At 38.3% G+C, this 21,362-nt stretch overlaps 1 protein-coding gene across 2 annotated transcripts in view; it reads left to right on the forward strand.

Moving 5' to 3' along the window:
* Positions 1–21,362, forward strand: part of LOC144931684 (CUB and sushi domain-containing protein 3-like) — a 454,944-nt gene that overhangs the window by 172,713 nt on the left and 260,869 nt on the right. For both annotated transcript variants that reach the window (XM_078855833.1, XM_078855834.1), the window contains exons 4-5: positions 7,378–7,572; positions 15,278–15,485. In XM_078855833.1, coding sequence (XP_078711959.1) covers positions 7,378–7,572; positions 15,278–15,485 — 403 coding nt within the window. The remainder of the gene's footprint in view (positions 1–7,377; positions 7,573–15,277; positions 15,486–21,362) is intronic.

Raw genomic sequence — 21,362 nt, forward strand, 5'->3', positions numbered from 1 at the left:
AAGTATTGTTTTAAATATATAGAAGTTTAACACTGCTTAATTAAATTAAAGCATTTCTGTAGTTTGAGATTCCAGCGGCAATTTAAATATGAACTGGGCCTGAGCTTCTCATTTGCCCTTCACCAACCCATACGGACGATGGGGGTGAGGTCTGGTCGCCACGGTGGTTAACTTCCTTGCCTGGTGTACAAGAGGTCGTGGGTTCTATCCTGACACTGACGCCTGTATATTTGGGGTTTGCATGTTCTCCCCGTGGTTGTGTGGATTGTTCTCCGGGTCCCCTAGTTTTTCCCTCCAGATTTAGAAATGTGCATTAAGAGAATATGGCTGCTATAAATGTTCACATCATAAGCCACTTCGTTGAGCTATAATTTGTGGGCAGGTTGCTTCTGAAAAGGAGCTATATAGCTCAGTCGGCCTTACCTGGAAAAGAAAATACTTTATTGTTGATATTTTTGGTCAAATAGCCCTCATGACCAAAATTATTAATTCGGCATTTATCAGTAGGGTATTGACAGAAAGCTGGAAAACAGTATTTTTTTTAATCACAATATTTTGTCTGGTGATAGTTAATTCAATTAATAACGCAAACATTAACAATGAATATGCTTAATCACAATTAAGAGTGCCTTCACACAGGTGGTTTATTTATTTATTTTTAAACAGTTTCAACTATTTCCTGCAATTGATTTTCCCAGCTCCCCACCATAAACTAGCTCCTCCATGTAATCTCAATGGTGTAACTGCTCACCCCGAGCTCTCAATGTCCTGATAGTGCGTTGTCTTTGTGCTGTTTGCCTTTTGGCATCCTCTGGTCTAACACTGTTTGAGACTAGGCTCTAAAGAAAGCTGTCTCTGGTGTGGACCAATCAGGCTCAAAGACAATGCATATACTGTCATAGGATTGTTTTTGTGATTACATGTTCACCACAAGTATATGTGGTTCATGCATACCTGATTCCTTGCAAATATTTCAGTTTGGTGTTTTAACATCTTAACACCTGTTGTATTGCCAGAAAGGGGAAAAACCTAATATTATAAACTAGCTCTTGTTTGACAGCTACAAGAAGGAAGCAAGACTCTCTCCCCTGGCCATGGCATGTATAATCTGCCCTTGAAATGCATGACTTGGGATAATTTGTTATGCATCTCAAGGGGTGGTGTGTCAGGCTTAAATAGAATGCCAGCACAAGAGTGAATTGGTAGTATTAAATGTGCCTTCAGAGGGGCCACCTGTCATCTCAAGCATTTCTCTGTACCGATAGTTGTTTCAGAATAAGACGCATTAAACATTATTTGTCAGCAACTCTGTGAGGACAGAAGTTGTGGCTTTGATGTTTATTGGTCTGGTGATGGGATGTCCTTTAATATATTTGTCTCACGTCAGACACAGTTTATTAGTAAGTTCTCAGGATGTTCTCTTTGCTTCAACATTGTTTTTACGTACAAATTGAACAAGTGCCAGGGTGACACAGTTATTTTGAAGAGAAAAAAAAGATTGATGATCGTCTTATCAGATTATACTTGTCATTAAAAACACAATTACAAATTACATTTATTATGAGCAGTCTCATCTCATAATCATATTTTCATGGCTTGATGACATCTCTACTTTTCACACAACTTTTACATTTAACGCGAACATTGTTTATAGAAATGAGGGATATTTTACTTAAGTGAAAGCATATTTCCTTTGCTTTTCGTCTCGTAAATGCACGAACTGCATATCTTTACACCAAATACAATTATTTAATGGGTAAAGGAGTTCTGGCCAGGTGAGTCTTGAACTTCGTCTTTATTCAATCTTCCACGTCAAACATAAGAGAATCACTATTTACAGGCCCCCCCCAAATCCCCTTCTATCCCCATTACACTCTTTCCCATCTTTTCCAAAACTTTCCATGACTCTCTGCGAATCCCATTCATTTCCCCTATAACGTTCTCCCAACTGATCCCTTGCTTCCATTTCCTTTTCCCTAACGACCGATCCCATTTGAATAGCTCTTCACCTTCAAATCCGATTGGCAGTGCCCTACTTCGGCTCCCCCCGTGATAGCTCGCCAATGAGTATCGGCCATGCTATTCGAACTCGCTGAGCTGTTAAGACTTGGCGAGTGGATAGTTATGTATTTCCTAATAGGCTTTGCTTCTCGGCATCCCTTACACACATATTATTAGGATAGTGAGCTACCATGTTCTTTGAAACAAAAATAAAATGTATCACAAATGTTATTCAGGCCATGTTTTTGCATTATAAAATAGTGGTCCATGTCTGCATACATTTAATGGCACCTGAGAATGGTTCTGCATGGATGACTTTAGATTCAATGTCTGTTGAAAATACATTCTTCTATTTTGCAGTCCCATCTAAAATACTAATTTATACATTTAAATGTGGTAGTCAAAAAGCTTTGGAAATGTAGAGAAATAAAGTGTGCAACCATCTCAGATACCTACAGCGTGTGTTTCTGCATATGCAGATACATAATACATGTGCACATTGATGAACAATAATGCAACAGATAAGATACTTAATTATGTCGGGCACTTATAGTGCCAACACATTGGGGGCCCTAAGCAAAAAAGAAAAATGTAAGAGGCCCCACTTTCAATTCATAATATCCTAGTGAGGTGAACGTAGAATTTTCTACAAGAGACATAGATGTAACGAGATTAAAACTAAAATGTGTAGAAAAGATATGGGTGTAATGGCAAGAGAGAAGAGAGCCACACACAAGATGCAATGAGAGAGATTACCTAGCCATGTATGTTCATTGACTTGTATATTTATTGGAATCTGTGTTCGATAAGCTATTTCGTGCATCCACATGTTTTTCATGAACCTGGGACACCTTGAGCCATTTATGGTCGTGCACTTTGCTTCATTTGGGCATGCCTACACCACTACGCTGTGGACATTGCACTCTGCAGATAAAATCTGGAGTCACTAGTCATGAGCATTACTCGGTATGATGATCACACTGCACATAGGGACCTGATTGGAAGGACACAGTGGCACAGTGGCACATTGCTTGCATGGACATATCAGTTAGGGTTGGTACTGATAGAATAAGACAAGGGGTAGATAAAAAAAAAATCTACATCTAAAAATGTAAAAGTCTCACATCAGTTAATTTGCTGCACCAAAGGGACAGTGAGGTGTTCTTTCAAGTATCGATGGTGCAACACTGTAACAGCAAGAAATGATCGTGCCACTTAGCTGTGACTTGGGCTAAGTGCCATGCACAAGGTCCTGTAGCCGAGTATGATGAATTGCCTCTCCCTGCTCCTTATAGGCACTTTGGTGGTTGCAGGAAGACGCAACAACATGCATGAAATTGATCTGCCATGGCCCCATATCTCCAGCAGATTATAAAATAGCAACGTGCTATGTGACCTAATGTTGGTTTATGAAGCTGAACAAAGTTTATAGAGTGTAGATAAATGTCCTCCTGTATATTTTAAGACACTGCTTATATCTGCCTGTGTAGCGTTTCAAATTGGTGTGCTTTTTGATAATTCAGTTTTTTCATAATAATTAACAAAGACACTTTGCTAAAAAAAAAATTGTACTGTGATAATAATCTAGTACAAAGTATTATTTTATATCCACATATAATTTACCTAAATTAGCCATACCAGCTGTGTGATACGTAAAGCATTAAGCAGAAAACAATATTTTATCAACTAAACTTCACATCACAGCATTATTTTACCGTGACTTGATTGTAGAATTTAGTAAGTGGAGTATTTGACCAGTGATCAGCATTCTCAAGAGTGTTTCTAATTCTGGCAACCTTCATTAGTGCTTGATATGCAATTGTCGTTTTTATATTTGTTTTATCTCACAAGAACGGAAAGGAGAAATAGAAGACTGCACATTACCAGCGTGGAGGATATTTGTTTTTGCATATAGAATAGGAAGCCACTGGTGATACACCTTGAAATGTTATTTTACAAAGTAAGGCATCGAACCTTAAACGATGTGCTGAAACATGGAGCTCTCGTGTTTTTATTTTCTTATAAGTTACAAATACTAATCTGTCATCAATATATCCTCGTAAAAAAATCTATAACTGACGATTCCAACACTTTTATTGCAAGGCCAATTACTATTAACGTTTTAAATTGCATTCCTTAGACTCGTGGAAAAAAAACAGTTCTTAAAAAAATTGAACTCTGCATTACACGTGACATCTGCGCATATTCGCGTGTTATACGAACACATAAGAAACATATTTGTTTGGATGACTGATCATAAACACATAACAGCATGCTATATTTTATGTGCTGCTATATGAGGCAAAACCTGTCTGTTCAATGTCACAACATTAGAATTAATGTACATGTATTTCATTTGTTTAATTGCGTTTGTCAGCACTCTGGGATTGATGGCTTTCAAATACACAATATAATAAAATTATTGAATTTCTAAATGGATTTTCAGTGTGAAGCTTGCGTTTTTTCTTTGTAAATTGATGACCTGTGCAGCACAAAAAAAATACAAATTGCACAATGTTTGCCCAAAAAGCATGTTTTATTGGATTCGTATTGCAATCTATCTGTACTGAAATTGTAGTTTCAAATTAACTCACAGAATAACTGAAGGGGAAAATAAATAAACAAACAATATTTAAACATCGTTACTCTTCGTACATAACTGGTAATACACACCTAAAATGACGACCTTGCAAATGTATTTTCAGATGGCAGTGAAAATAATTCTCGAAGTTTAGGTTCTTGCCATATGAACACAATTTCTGAATATAGTTTCCACAAATGCCTCAACTTTAAATATAAATGCATTGCTTGAAACATTTAAATAAATGGCGCGTGGATTTATGCACTATTAAAGGCAGATAACATAAAGCGCACTGGAAAAATTGTATTCACTTTTAGTGTGGTGGGACACGGGCCATTGAAGGAGTGGAAGTTATAAAGTGATGGCTGTTTATTAACATCAACACTCTATTGATTAACGATGTGGCAACATTTATTGGTATACATTTATATATATATGTTTTTAAGGAACCTGGGTGGCCTAGAGATCAGAGCAATGAGGCAGCACTGCCAAGATACTGGGTATGAATCGAAGTTTCTGCCAGCAGTGATTTAACCAGGATCTCCAGCATAATAAGCATATGGTTTCAGCCTTGTGGTCACCAAATGACTGTACAAAACCAAAATAAACGCCAGATTAAGTTTGGGATTTCATGTGTGGATAAAATGTGTGCATAAAAAAAGTCACTTAGGATCTCATGAGTAGCTCTGTGATATCTGCTTATGAAAGCCATTCTCTACACACGGGGTATGTACTCCCCTGCTAACGTTTCAAATGGATAGTTCAGCTCATGACATAATGCCAATCGCACAAATATAAGTTTTGTAACAACAACAAATGTAAACCGAAGAAAAAATATAAACAAAGTTGTGGCTTTCTTACCCACAGTTTTTACCCACAAATAAATGAACTAAATACAAAACCATTTTGTTATTTAAAATTACAACTGGAAACATGATTTGTCATCATCATTATTAGCCATGATCAATCCAAAAGTGGATGAATGATTCCATAACCCTTTGCCATCTCTCACAGTCTTGTGATGTTACAATCTACCTAACACCAGCACATTTTATTTCATGGATATACTGTTGCTACTCAAGCATTGAAATTCTCACCGACTGGTTTCCCTTCATTACTTCAAGAAATGTGTTCAGTCAAACCCACATACTTTCCTTAGCAGCCATTATGAGGCCCCAACTTGCATATTATTTCATCCATGTGTTCTCATCCTGTATGTCTGTGTAATTCTGATGCATCTCTGCATATGCTTCTTCACGCACGAATTCAGTTTTTGTTTCACTTCTTTCATCAGTGTCCTTGTTTCTGATCCATATGTCATTGCAGGTAATGTGCATTGATTAAACACATTCTTCTAGAGACACATTTCTCAGTCATTTTCATTATCAAGTGCAACGTTCTAAAGGCACTCCCTCTCATCTGCCTCTTTATTTTCAGAATTTTCCTCATCTACGTCCATATTTGACCTTGTTTTCCAGTTGTATCCCTCCAACAGCTATCTACGATTGTTGGCCCTGTTTGCTGACATTTATCTTGAGCCCAACTTTGCAGCCATCTTCATTAAGTTGTTCTAGCATCTCCTATAGATCATTCCCAGTGAACTTTATTATGATCCGTCATCAGCAAAACTGGGATATGCGTTCCCCTTTTATATTCATGTTTTTATGTCTCAAATCCAAATTTTGGAAAGTATCTTCCTTAATGTCGCTATGAAATTCGTGCAAGTATGTCATCTTGCCTGACTCCCCTTCAATATTAATTTAATTTTCAAGTTACTATGACAAATTAAAATCAAATAACTTTTGGTTTTCATTGTTATTTATACGTGTGCTTCTTGATGTTGAAATGCAATTCTCAGCAGAAGGTGAGCACACATTTAAATCAATTCCAGTTATGAAAATATTCCTTGTGATACCTATGGTTTGAAAGGTGTGACATAAATAAAACAGATAATGGTATTACTGTGGTCATAAATTAGGCATGCATTCAATATTCACACCTTTCGACAGCATGATACCCCTTAGTTATTAATACACCACAACCATTCCCAGAAAGAGGGACATGCTTTCTCAGAAAACAGCACCTCTGGCCAGGTTAGTTTGTGCTTGAGATTGGTGTTGTATGTCAGGGGACTCTTGTAAGATGCCTCCCAAAAGAAATAATCCTCACTCTGACCTTCCCAGGTGTAAAAAATAAACTTTGTTTGAACATCCAAAGTTTTTGCTTCTTCAGAATTGAAACATTTAAACCCTCTGGCCAAAGTGTGTGAATTTAATAACATTTTATCACTGCAATGGATTAAAGCTATAACATGGCATCCTACATTTATGAGCGTGAAAGCTGGATTAATGGTTGACCCTGAGTCATGGTCTTTTATGTATGTATGTTAAACTTCTTTTGCACCTTACGTAGCAAACTGTGCTAATCGGCGATGTGAAAAGTCTGTGATGTAATGTCTTGTGCCATTTCTGTGCACTTTCAAACGAGTGCTTAAAAACACGATTCACACCAGGGACCCTTATCCTACACCATCGGTGCCTCTAGCTCAAACTGATGTAGGTTTCTATCAGCTAGAATAAATATGTACTATACTGTATAAATATGTGTGCATAAATGTGCACGTGTCTGTGTGTAAATATACATATGTAAATTATCTGTGACTTCAGATTTAAATATATTTGCAAGGTGCTTTTTTTCTTTCTTTCAACTTAGCATTTTAAAATGTTATCGCATTCGTGATTCCATCTGGATTCGAGTCGGCTTTGCATCTTTTGATTTGCCCTTTTCCTTTGCAGTTCTACAGATCCACTCCTGCGGAAACCCAGGAGTGCCAACCAATGGGATAATGCACGGCGAGCACTTCAACATTGGGGACAAAGTGCGATACAGCTGTGCCAAAGGACACGTGCTGGAGGGCCAGCCCATCGTCACATGTGTGGTGTACTCGGGCAACAACGTGGCCTGGGACTTTCCCATCCCGCAGTGCAGAGGTAAATAGAACGACAATAGCAGCACCAGCAGCAGCAACATCAGCTTTGTTTCACCTGCTAAAATCAGCACTTGATTTATCATGTCTTCAACTATGTATAATCCCCATATGTATTCAATCTCGCATATTCCACATGAAAAGCGACTGTATCTCCGATGCAGCCTGTAAGTTATTTCTGGTCTTACTGACTGCTCCCTCTCTCTGCCCGACCTTGGTAATATAAAAAACGGGCTATTGTTAAATATGTCAGAATCTGAGGCCATGATCATAGGCAGTCGACAGGAGCTTTCCTGTACACTCTCTCTCCCTGACCTGGCAATAGCTGTGTGCCTCATTTTGCCAACCACCCATCTTAAGATTCCTATGAGATCAGAACTTGAGTTTCGACTTCAACATTTCATCCATTGTCCACATTTCCAATGACGATCATGCTGGGCTTCATCAGATTCATCCTATCCTGTATAATGGTTGGTAAACACCACTACCTACCGTTTTGTTAGATCGGGACTGAACTATTGCAATGTTGTCTTCTCCAGCATGCCTACAAAATATCTGAAGCATCTAGAGTGCATCCAAAACTGCCTCACCTGCACAATATCCAGCACTAGACATAAACCCTTCACCTATTCCTCATACCTTTACAATGAACTCCACTGGCTTCCAGTTCAACATTGCATCCTGTCCAAAGTCGCTGTTCTCTGTTACAAAGTGGACACGCACTGTCTTATCGTACATTCCATCTCAAGCGGCCTCCTTGTCAAGCCCCAAATCGTTCTGACCAGACAAGGCAAATGTCGCTTCTCTGTCTCATCTCTGATCATCTGCAATTCACTTCCTCTTAGGGGCCGTCCATAAATGACGTCACGCACCTAGGGGGGGGGGGGGGTGGTGAGACATTTGTGTCGATGTGTGACGAGGGGGGTTGAGAAATGTGACGTCACATCAAAATAAATAAAGACAACACGTTCTACTTAATTAAATAGACTTTTTAATAAATGTTTTCTCCTACAACATCAGAGTACAGCGCCACATTTAATACGCACTACAATGACAATAGTTTAAAGTGATTTGAAGCATATTTTATTTTCAGAATCTGAAGACTTCTTTCTCTTTAATTTATTCTCCCACATGTCTAAGTGTAATTTTAAAGTTGAAGTTGTGTAAGTGGTAACATAGAAAATAAGAATTAATTAATTAGCGTTAGTGCTTTGTGCTTGCAATCCAGAGGCCGGTGTCCTCTGGATTGCAAACACAATGCACTCCCAGTACAGCAGTTGAACAATTTGCAAGTTCCTTAAATTTCTCCGCCTCTGTGCACCCAACGTCATATATTAGTGGGTACACCAGTTAGTAAATAAGCAGGTGGTGTGTGATTTGGTCACGTGTGGGTATTCCCACTTATTCTAAGATGTCTGGCCAGCATGTAAGAATAGCCCAAATACCTTAGAACTCAGTGGAGGCCATTCCACCAGTCGTGGCGTGAGCTAGAAAGAGGTGTGGCACATTAACCTCATACCTTTACCTATATTCATATGTGAATAATCATACATTATTGAACATTTTTTTTTCAACATGAGCTCGTTACAGAGCACAGAAACTCCACGGACAAAAGTCCCAAACTCTCTGATCCTGGGTTTAGAGGAGGGGATAAATTGGGCTCACTGCCCCACCTAGGTGGGGATTGCGAGCATGGAGAGGGGAAGACAATGGAGGAATAACTTTAGCAGTGAGGTGGATGAAAGAGATGGGGATTTATTTAAATATATCCTAAATCTCACATTGGTGAGTTTGAGAATATGGGACCCTTTTATGTGAGTCTATCCGAAATATAAGTATATACTTTTGCTTGAAATGCTCTTAGATATGGTAATACAAAAACATGCAAATTACATGAACCTATTTAAATTAAAATATATGTTAATGAAATAAACAAGTCTTGCATAATGTTACAATGACATGGTTTGTCATCATTTAAAAGTTGTTTTTCAAGCAAAATTGGAATATAACTACTGACATTGGTATAAATCAATCGGCATTATTTCGTGAAAAAAGTAGTGCCTTCAATGTAAAGTGGTGCATTGTTGAGTTAATGTCGAATAATGGTTAACCTATACTACATTATAATCTGGTAAGGCTGCCGTATTTTACAACAGACATCCAACAACATGTTTAATGTCATAATATTATACAGCGAGAAAATAGTGCAGAATATTTATGGTCTGCCAGACACTACTTATCTATGCTTGGTGCACAAAAGAAAACATTTTAAGTAATACTTTGATTAAAGTAAAGCATATGCACTTGGATGGAATCGCTAAGCATGCAGTTATAATTCTAAAATATCATTACCATATTGTGTATCCACGTGGGTAAAAATAACCCCCAGTTTGCCGTTGCTGTGATTTGCGATGATGCATAATCATGCTGTTAGATACACCAACTTCGCCATGAAAATGATCAAGTTTCACTTTAATACCCAAAAATATCATTTAGAGTAAAGATTTAATCTCATCTTCATCATCACTTGCATTATTCATGATCTTTCCACTGCTAGAAGTAATGTTTACATTCAAGCAAACATATTTTACCAAACATATTTTCTTTAGTTCCAAGGGTCGTGAGTGCATTTAATGTATCCCTTTTTTTATAAGGGCAATTCCACGTGGTCTCGGTTGCATAGTCTCACTGTCATACCCTTCATAGTCTCATTATGACACCCGTACTGTTTGAACAAGACTCATATTTGACTCGAATGTCCTATTTACAATCCGTACCGTGATTCTAATAAGTCGGTCATGCTCAATTAAACTCTCTCACATCACCTCAAGAGAAAGATGCAATTACTTGTACATGTGTTCATCCATTCATATTATTATTAGATGGAACATACTCTACCTCCTCCAAACATGACAGTGATTAACACTGCCTGCAAGGGCAATTGTCATCTTTGGAAAGGATATTAAAATTGGTAATCAATCGAGGCACATTTATGCTTATAAGCATGCTTTATCCTCGACAGTAATAGTCTGCATAAATCTAGCACTCGTTTAAAGTATCTCACTAACATAACAAATGCGTGGATGTTCAGGGTCATTATATTGGGGATGGACATAAAGTATTCATTGAGTTGACACATGCTATACATATCCAATTCCTACAAATTGATTGGCTAACTTGAGCACACCCAACCAACATATGATTATTATAACAGGTGGAGCGATGCGATGGACACATTGAGATTGTACCAAATCGATTCTTCCCTTGCCCATCTCACTTCCTGCCTGCACTCACTGAGAGCAACAAGCAGTTCCATGCTGACCTACTTTTTCCCCGTGCAGCCACTCCATGGAGGCCGCTGGATTCACGGACATTTAGCAGCAGCAGCAGTATGCGATCACCATCATCTGTTGATGATGTTTCATTGCTCTTACTCTTGCTTGTCTATGTGGATGAGTAATTCAGAATTCGTTTTATTATAAAAGCTGATCTGTCCCATTTTCTTCCTAAAGGTGTTATTGAGCAAAGCATATCATTGAGTTTATATACATTGAGTTAAGTTTAGGGTTTGAGCAATGGCACAGTGCTTAGGGCACTGCACTATGAACCCAGCAACCGGAGTAAAATTCCTGGTCACGGATAACGTGAGTGCCGATTGATATCTAAACTGGTCCTGGACCCACATTCACCTGCTCACACTAACCAGCTTGGCAAAGTACGTTCAGATTACCTCCATGACCAATTTGGCAGTGGGTTTACAAAAGCCTGTACATAACATCACATTGACTTTGCACTAAGTGGCCACTTGGAACATTTCTCCAGCTTAAGAGAACCTCTGAAAAGATCTTCATAGCTCATGAGATTCCTCCAGCATAAATACATATTCTGATTATCTTAATGTTCACCAAACACCATGATTGATTTCTCATCTCATGGCCTTGAGAGTGAATGGTTTTTTAAAAGCATACATTTAGGTGACATTTAGACTTGTGGCTTCAATGCACTCATGCCCATTTATCTAGACAATGAATGAATTACAGTCAAAGTAGCATATCGTTACTTGTCACCGCTTTCTTGATGAGATGAGAAGCCGATTATTTGTGTTTGATAATCCTACTCAAACTTGTCTAAAATCAGCAAATGCGTTTATATTTTCATTTTGGTCTTGGGAAAGCAAAGCAATAAACTGTTTAATAACTTTATTATGTGGGCTAAATTGCAAGTAACATTTTTAGGGCATTAAATCATGTTTGTAAACTAAAATAAATTAATAATCATGTATCTGAACCTACTTTAAATTTCCTTCAATTATGACATTTCTAAATGGCATAAAAAAAGGTCTTCCTGCAAATGCAATGATAAATATCTGCTTATTGGAGATTTTTTCTCTAAGTAATTTATTTTCCTACCTAATAGAAAGTGATTTAATTTTGACTTAAAACTTTCGTGACTGCAGGAATTCATATTCTTTAGTTCTTTCGGTAAAGTCATGTAGATAGTGTGTCAGCAGCACACTTGGGCTACGCCCATCTCTAAACCTTTATAAACAGTTTGCCTTTAGAGGCTAACCCCCCTTTTCCTGATGATGACCTTTTTAAGGAGTGTATTCATTATTGAAAGAACCAATAATAAGTCTACATTATAGACTGCCAGTACGCTCACTCTGGTTAAGAACCAGGCTACAATCGACATTATAGACTGCCAATACACTTAACAGCTTAAAAACCAGGCTACAATCTACATTATAGACTGCCAGTACACTCACCGAGGTTAAGAACCAGGCGACAGTCTACATTATAGACTGCCAGTACGCTCACCGAGGTTAAGAATCCAGGCTACATTCTACATTATAGACTGCCAGTACACTCACCCAGCTTAATCACCATTGCTACAGTCTACATTATGGACTACCAGTACACTAACCAAACTTAATAACCAGGCTACAGTCTACATTATAGATTTCCAGTACACTCTCCGATTAAGAACCAGGCTACAGTCTACACTAGAGTTTTTTATTCACTTTATTTTTTATTATTTTTCTATCTACGTGACTTTACCGAAAGAACCAAAGAATAGTAAGTGATTCTCAGTGAGTAAATGTACCTCGAGTTTTTGTTGTGGTTTAAAGCGAGTTATTGATATGCTGTGTGAATAACCAACTTGAAAGGCCCTTATTTATATTCAGGGAGGGGTGTGTACTTGCACACAATGATTGCGCCTTCAGCAATACTTTCTGAATGCCTTAGTTTTATGATTGTCATAGTGCATGGACATTGGGAATTGGTGCCAAAATGTTCCCTGAATGCGTCTTAATGGGTGACCCTTCATAACTACATGCAGTACCAAACGTTAAATAATATGGACTATTCATAGAGTGCATGAACAGAATATTTATTCTTGTCTCAAACTATTTTTCCACATTTTTTTCCAACTATGAAGTTGTGTTTGGTAATGATGTTGATCTTGCTAAAGTATTGTCATTGCAACTACAATTCTTTATTTTGAACTCAGTTATTGAGAATTCACAGTTATATATACAGCAGTTATGGAATCAGACGACTGAATATGCATTAAACATATGGGGATAGTTAATATTGGTTGCAATTATTTCTGGTTGGTGTAATTATTTCTGTACTTCGGATGTAATGCAATTAGGTTCCATAATTACAGAAAAGTGATGTGCTTGACGGATTACAAATAAATTGCCATTTCCCCATGTGGAAATTCGTATTACTATGGCAGAGACTAGTTTATACAAACAACGATCACTGTTTATTCTACACTCGCTGAATAAGCGGCAGGTGATGCTTATTATACCCACCATAGATGGATGATTGGGATGAGTCAATGTTGACTGTTAATTCGAGTTGTATCTATTAAAGAAGAGGTTCGTACAAACGTTATTAAACCTGGATCTTGTGCTCTTTTCTATTCGACAATAAACACAATGTCAATCCTGCAACTCTCACGGTCCCAGCAATGCAAATGACAGCGGTCTCGGAACTTTCTCGCTCTTCATCCAACCACCTCCACTCCTAAATAAAACAAACCGTTTTCTCGCATGCACATCCCCCCTTGGGTTATCTCCAAATTCACAACCGACATCTTAAAATAGACCTGTCCATTCAAAGTAAAACATGTTTTTCCAGATGTAACCAACGAACAACTGCCACCCACCTATCACTTATTGTTGCTTATTTCTCATAACACTGCACATGGTGGTAACCCTGAACACAGCTATACGCATAATAAAATGCACATAACCTCCTCATCACTCCAAGCCAATTCAAACCGATGCACCACAAGTCCCAATACACCGCGCAACCACAACCCATTGCTAAACACACACTACTCTTAGGTTTTTTCGGTAAAGTCACGTAGGTAAAAAAATAAATAAGAATAATAGAAATAATAGAATAATAGAAAGAAATCTATTTTTATTTTATTTTTTATGTACGTGACTTTACCAAAAAACCTAAGAGTATGAATCCTTGCAGTCACGAAAGCTTCAAATCTAGCATAAACACACACTGTACATACAATGTCCATTCTCATCACGTTTCCTTGCTGAAACCCCCAATGTCTCAACAATATATGCAACAATACGGTACAAAAATCTCTCAGCCTTAAGCGTAATGTTAAACCACCAGATCCTTAATAAATGATTTGAAATAAACTTGTCTCAAGTCACCAGCAATACATTGACAAAACGTCACTTTTGGTTGGCTATTCACATTTTGCTTAATTTACTGATAGTGGCCTAAGACAATATGACCACAATGCATTTCTTCAGGAAGTGGTGTTTTGCATGATGCTTAAGGCTGAACTTGTTTTTGTACACACGCAGTGCAAGCTTTCTAAAGTTGTAAAAACTTTTCGTTTCATGGCCTGAGCTATTGGTTCTGTTGTGATGGGCTTTCTCATCATTTACATATTTGAATTATTGAACCCCAAATTTGGCACTCTATAGTTCTGAGCCTCAAGATGTGTCCTGCCTCTGCCTCATTGTGACAGAATTAATCTGTGGAGTTTGGCAATGGACCATATCTGGTCACATCAGAGAGGCTGTGGGCTCTGGACATAACATGTTCAGCTATTGGTTTAGCGAGGTCTGCAATGACAATGCATGTTAGGTGTTGGCTGAATCAGTTTGCCAGCCTTGCCTGGGGTTTACCAAAGTACAATGGCTGCATGAGATATAGTCAACACATTGGACGGTGTCAGTTTTGTTGCCAGATAGAAGGGTAAAAAACCAATTATCACATTGGACGTGGTACACGTTGATACCTGAATCATGTGACAAAAGTCCCCTTGGTTACTGCACAAAGGTGGCATTGATGAACTGTGCACACGTTTTCTGGTGACTCCCTATATGTTTTTACAGATTTTACAACTGTAAATAGAGCACTGTGAATTCCTGTGTTGTCTCTATCATAGACTTACAGTATCTTTACTTCACAAATTATGTAACAAAAAACATTCCCACCAATTGATCTCCCTACTGATTTTATAACGTGGAATCATACGTCGTATACAATGTTGTCCCTTTGTCTGGTTTAACAAATTATCTACGAGAGAAAAAACCTTAACCGCCAAAGCTTGCCCTCTTACAAAGGCGTATAAATTGGTGCTGTTATTAACATTGATGATTGTTCGCATGTCGTGGTGGATCACGGGAGAGTGGCAAATGGCTCTGTTGTGTCGTTTAGCTGAAGGGGCTTGTGGAAGGACTCTCCGGGAAAACAGTGGAGTGATATCCAGCCCCAACTACCCGTCGGAGTACGACAATGACGCGGACTGCACGTGGATTGTGCTGGCCGAGCAGGGAGACACCATTTCACTGGTCTTCAACGATTTCCAGCTGGAGGAGAGATTCGACTCCTTGGAAGTAGAAGGAGCTGATCCAACATCAATTTGGCAAGTTATTTTAGTTTTTTATTTGCCTACATACACAGCTGTGTGCATGCTTAATTATATTAGCACACTGCACTATGCAACCGGAAGCCTGACTTTAATTACTTGCCACTGATGTGACATATCTTCTCGTAATTCCAAGTCAGTGATGCTTTGAGGCAAGTGGTTTATAAACGGGTTCTGGATCCACCTTCACCATCCACAGTGACCAATGTGGTAAAGAACAGTATGGTCAAACAACCTCCATAACTGACATGGTATGTGGAGGCAGTAGATTGACCAGTGGCTAAATCATGTGTATTGAGTGACTTCATTTTAAGCAAAGCACAATTTCATAAATGTTTGCATTTAGTTTGATGTTACATCTTTACCCCCTATGCAACCGTGATAATATATATATGAACACGCGGATAAATGATTGATAATATACTCTTAGTTATTTCGGTAAAGTCACGTAGGTAAAAAATGAAATTAAAATTAATAAAAATAAAACAATAAAATCACGACGTTTCGGAGGCAACACAAGTCTCCGTCATCAGGTGGGACCGTCACAGCCAGATTTGCTGCATCAAGTGAGGCAAGGATTCAAGATACAAGCCCTTAAATACAAGTTGAGGGGGGAGGAGAGGGGGGGAGCTTACGTTCTACGTAGCACTTCGTGCCTTCTTTTAGCCCCGCCCCCCTCCCTCCCAATATGTTCCATTCATTGGCTACCACATTCTGATAAGCTCCCCCCCCTCTCTCCTCCCCCCTCAACTTGTATTTAAGGGCTTGCATCTTGAATCCTTGCCTCACTTGATGCAGCAAATCTGGCTGTGACGGTCCCACCTGATGACGGAGACTTGTGTTGCCTCCGAAACGTCGTGATTTTATTGTTTTATTTATATTAACTTTAATTTCATTTTTTACCTACGTGACTTTACCGAAAGAACTAAGAGTATGAATCCTTGCAGTCACGAAAGCTTCAAATCTATGATTGATAATATATTTTTGGGTTCGGCCACAGTAATGATCTTGTCAAATTTGTTTCATAAGACCTTCGACCACCTGGCATAGTCACACACATTAAATTGTCTCGTTTACAAGTGTTTAACACACCAGCTATTCTTGTTTCAAATCACGAGTAAGTTGAAGACATATCTCACAACAAAATAGCACAATTAGATGCGACGCTTTGCTTAAAACTATGTTAAGTGTCTTTAGGAAATTCTAGGAAGTCTGAATAAACTGAGAATAACCGTGTCATTTTGCCCGGCCTGACTAACTTTTAAATACATAATATAATAATACAATAACATATTTTTTTATTATGATACAATTGATTAAATTTAGAATTTAAACTTTCCTGACTGCAGGAATTCATATTCTTGGTATAAAAGAAACAAAATTAAAGTAAAATTTTAATTTAAAATAAAGGCAAAAAACCCACGACGTTTCGATCTCAACACAAGCGGTCTTCATCAGGCGGAGAGAAAAGAGGGGGCAAGCCTCCAAATGCAACTGCTTATAAGGGCTTCCAAAGTGAGTGGGTGGGGACGAGAGTTGAAAGGCAGCAGCAACAAGAGCTGTGCGGCGTAAACAGCATGGGCGGGGCAGCCAGTGCTAATGTCGGAGTAAAGCGCGAGATCGAGGTGGAGCTGAAGGCGTGGGTCACAGTCCATGTGTGTTAGACAACGGGGGGATGAAGGGGGTAGAGATTCACATTTTTCATCACAATACTCTCTGTATAGTTGGAATATTAAAGGTGTTTCTAACTGAGATGTGTTTTTGAAGCTGATCAAACTTGGCTTCAAAAGAAGCATTGTTTACATGCTTATTCATTTTTTTTAAACGAATAATGAAACAACTCCCAGGCGGCCTTGCTGTAAAATCAAGTCTGGTACCATTAAAAAAATCACCAATGTAACATCTTTATTTTCTTAATGCCAAGGCCGTTTTATTCCAAAGCTTATTAGATAACACCGAGAGTAAGAGAACAAACATCAATCAGCATTGCTTGGGAAATGCTACCATAATTGCCATTTAAGGTTGACGTTAGAACACTTTAAAATGACTTCAAATGGCAGGTAAATTTAATGCTTATTGTAATTTTTGTTATTTTTCCCCCATTTTAAAATAACGTGTTAAGCGGCAGTGACTGCTTTGGCACACACTCACACTTGCACGTGTTGGGTTTTTGAAAGGTTTAGAACGATGCGATTTATTTACACCAATTGCCATATGGAACATTCACTCTCGGTATCGCATGAAGTTGGTTGCAATGCCAGGTTAAGTCATGTCAATAACACGTCTAGCCAGTGGTAAAGACTGCATTGTTGTAGACATAAATTGGCATTCGTTAAATGTATCTCTACATCCTGTGATGCATGAGAAACGGAACCTATTTACATTAAACTGCTATGCTTTCACGTTTGTCGCATACTTTATGTGTACAGAAATGCTATTGCCATTACATAGATAATGCGATTTATAATAATGCTACATCAAAATGCACCATTTTAATGTTAACGTCAACAAGTGTAAAAAAAATTAGCCAATTATTTATCTTGGATGTGGGCTATTGTGCAATTTGTCATGCTGCCCAATAAAGTCTCAGCGTAAGTCAACACTGTAACATAGATTAAAAAAAGTTTCTATCTTACAGAAAACTTTAATCAGTGGCTTTATCAGACAGATAGCTTTCATTAAAATAATTTGTAGATAGTTGTCTCTCCTGGGCAATGAAAACACAAGGAGATTAATGGAAGTGTCCTCTCCTTCCCTGATTTGACGTAAAATATCATGATTACATTTTCCTCACATTACTGGCTTCAAATATAATGTCATGAATATATTTGAGGGAATAAATGTGCCATACTTGCTCTCTTTTAATAATTTCATGTAGATGTATTGATGACGGCACAAACATATGAATGTACCAAACAGTATAACATACAAAGTCGGTATAATTATTGAAAAAGGAATACATTACTGGAATGCTACCCACTAGAGATCTGCATTGACTTTGAACCAATTCTTAATTTAGATGCGAATCTCCGTTTAAAAATTGTAGTTGAAAAACACACGTGCAAAGAATGTAAGCGCTTACAAAGTAAGAATGGCAGCAAGTGTGTATTTATATTTTTTCTGCATATATTAATTTCAATAAAAACAGTGTCGCTTGCTGAGCGGGCACATGCAATGTCATGCATTAAAAAGGTAAACATTTTGATCGATATGTCAAGCAAACTTAACAGGCTAGATCATCTTGCTCAAACAAGCAATGGCTCGAGGCATGTTCTTATTAACACAGATATATATACGTCACTGCCTGAACAGCAAAAACATACAAATTCCGTACATAGCTCTGACTGATGTGGTAATCCAGTGTACCCTCTTGTAGTACATGTACAGCACCACATGGCATATAGAAGAGGATAATTATCAACATCAGACATTTTGGCCATGTGGCCAGAACCATTTATTTTACTTGTTTGAAGCATTGTTATTGTTCAAACGTTATAACTGTACAAGTTAAAGTGTAGCTTTGTTATAGTTCAGTTTCCACTGTAACATGTGATATGGCTGTCAAATATTTTACACTCTAGTTATCATTGTTCTAGCCGATGAGACAAACACATTATAAGCATGACACTGAATCACGAAAATGCCTTGTAATTCAGTGGGACATGACAATAATGCGGCATCTATCATACATTAGAGACTCTGCGACATAATTTGCAAGAGTAAGATATTGTTATGCCCTGTTATGGCCCATATTTGAAAATGACTAAGAACTACATAAATGCGTGTACAAAATTAATAATGCCCCTTTTTAGTTAAAATAAATATGATATGTTAATGGGATCTTTCCCATTTCTAAAGCATATTGATTGAGATAAATTTATACTAAAGCACGCTGTCTACATGTACATACTTCGTTGCTTCCTCTCGTTTGCCTTGTGGCACTGAACAACACCAAAGGGCTTCATCAGAATTCCAAGCAGGGAATAGAAAAACATTTTACCGTGGAACATCTCCAACTTGTGCATTTTGTTGTATTCTTGTCACTGACGTAATGTGCAAGGATAAGATAAAAGCACACACTGCATAAGTTTTATAGAGCAAAGTAATTGGTTGTATTTGGCTCCACGTGTGTTAACATTTAAAGGTCACCCACATAGGGGATTATATAAACTAAGGAAAGAACACAAAAAGACAATGCAAGCATCTTTAAGGTTTATAAAATAAATGGAAAATCAAATGAATTTCAGTTTCTCTTTCAGTTGAGTACAGTACTTATGTTTTAATGATGGACATGTTCAAAGTGCAATAAATATTAAAATAACATCATGTACACGTCACAAGTATATGTGGACATTGTGTGAACAATAGCCGCTGGTCTCTTCACCTTGGATTTAAGAGTGCAATGGAGGAAGCGCTGAACTACCGTTTTTTTTACATCACAGTCTCCCTTGGGACTTTAACAAGACTAACAATAGAAATAACATTCCAGCTGGATGATGCTGAACATAAGTAATAACGATTTGCATACATATCTCTCCACACCACGTCGGTGAGAAAGCTGTTTGACTCTACTTTACCACACTACTTCATGGAGGTTGAAAAGGGCCCAGGAACGGTTTACACCGCTTGCCGCTGTGTTGCCAGTTATGACCGGAATTTGAACTGAGATGTTAGATTCTGAACACGGTGTGCTAATCGCTGTGCCACCACTGAACACCGCTTACAGTCGATGATATCACAATTTACATTTTCAAAAGATACCCTATGTAGTTACACATTTGTACCGTGCAAAGAATTACTCTAGTTCAGAGGATCAGGAGACCTCCGACAGGATGGAAGGCAGACTGAAGAGGTTCCAACAATTGGCCAAGCTCTGTGACACCTATATTGGGATGTATGGCCAACTCCATTCATAAGTGATTATGCATGTGGGAGGAAACCGGAGTACTGAGATAATCTTATTTTATGACGGGGAAAATCGTACAATGGAATCTATAGTTTGGCGATCCACTCAAGAGCTTCCTGATATGCTAAGTGGATACATGAAGATATCTCAGTGATTAGTACCAGGCACTGGGATGCATGGCCACAGTCGCACTTGGGGTCATTCGTCATCTAGGCACCATGGTGGCGAGATGTTAACTACCTTACCTGGTATACAGGAGGTCATGGGTTCTATTCCTGAACCCTGACACCTGTTGTATATTTGGAGTTTGCTTTGTTTTCCTTGTGGTCGTGTGGATTTTCTCCGGGTACTTCAGTTTTTCCCTCTACATGTATAAACAAGTGTTTAGAGTATTTGGCTGCTATATATTTCCACATGATGCGCCAATTCATTTAGTTATCATTTGTGGTCGCTTCTGAAAAAGAGATATATAGCTCCGTGGGCCTTACCTGATATTTTTTTCGAATAGTTTAGTTTTATTCATATTCTGCTGGTAAAGCAAGTGGCCATATTGCCCGTGTCCCGTGTGGATTCCGTTGAGTGCTGTCCACTGTCTTCAAGGGATGTTGAAGCCAGCAGTGTCTGCTGCTGGGTCAGTAACGAGGTGTTGGTTATTGATGTTGCATTCGTCCCATTATTCCATACATCTGGATGATGGCTAGGTGCCAGATTAAGTTATCAGTGTCTCCGATTAGTACGGTTAGCTACGTACGTTGCGAAATAAGTTAATTATACACACATACATAATGACTGGTGATTCCCAGAATTGCTGGCATGCTTGTCAGCGCATTAGTGGTGGGGTTGTTCCAGTCTTCATAGATTGAAAAGTTGAAGTTGCTTTTAATTTGTCCCATCTCGTATAGCACGGTGGTGTTGCAAAATATTGCAGGCGGGATCACGTGGGACATCACCGGGAGCCACTCAGTTGG

This window comes from Lampetra fluviatilis, chromosome 4 (assembly GCF_964198595.1).
Source record: "Lampetra fluviatilis chromosome 4, kcLamFluv1.1, whole genome shotgun sequence".
NCBI lineage: Eukaryota > Metazoa > Chordata > Hyperoartia > Petromyzontiformes > Petromyzontidae > Lampetra > Lampetra fluviatilis.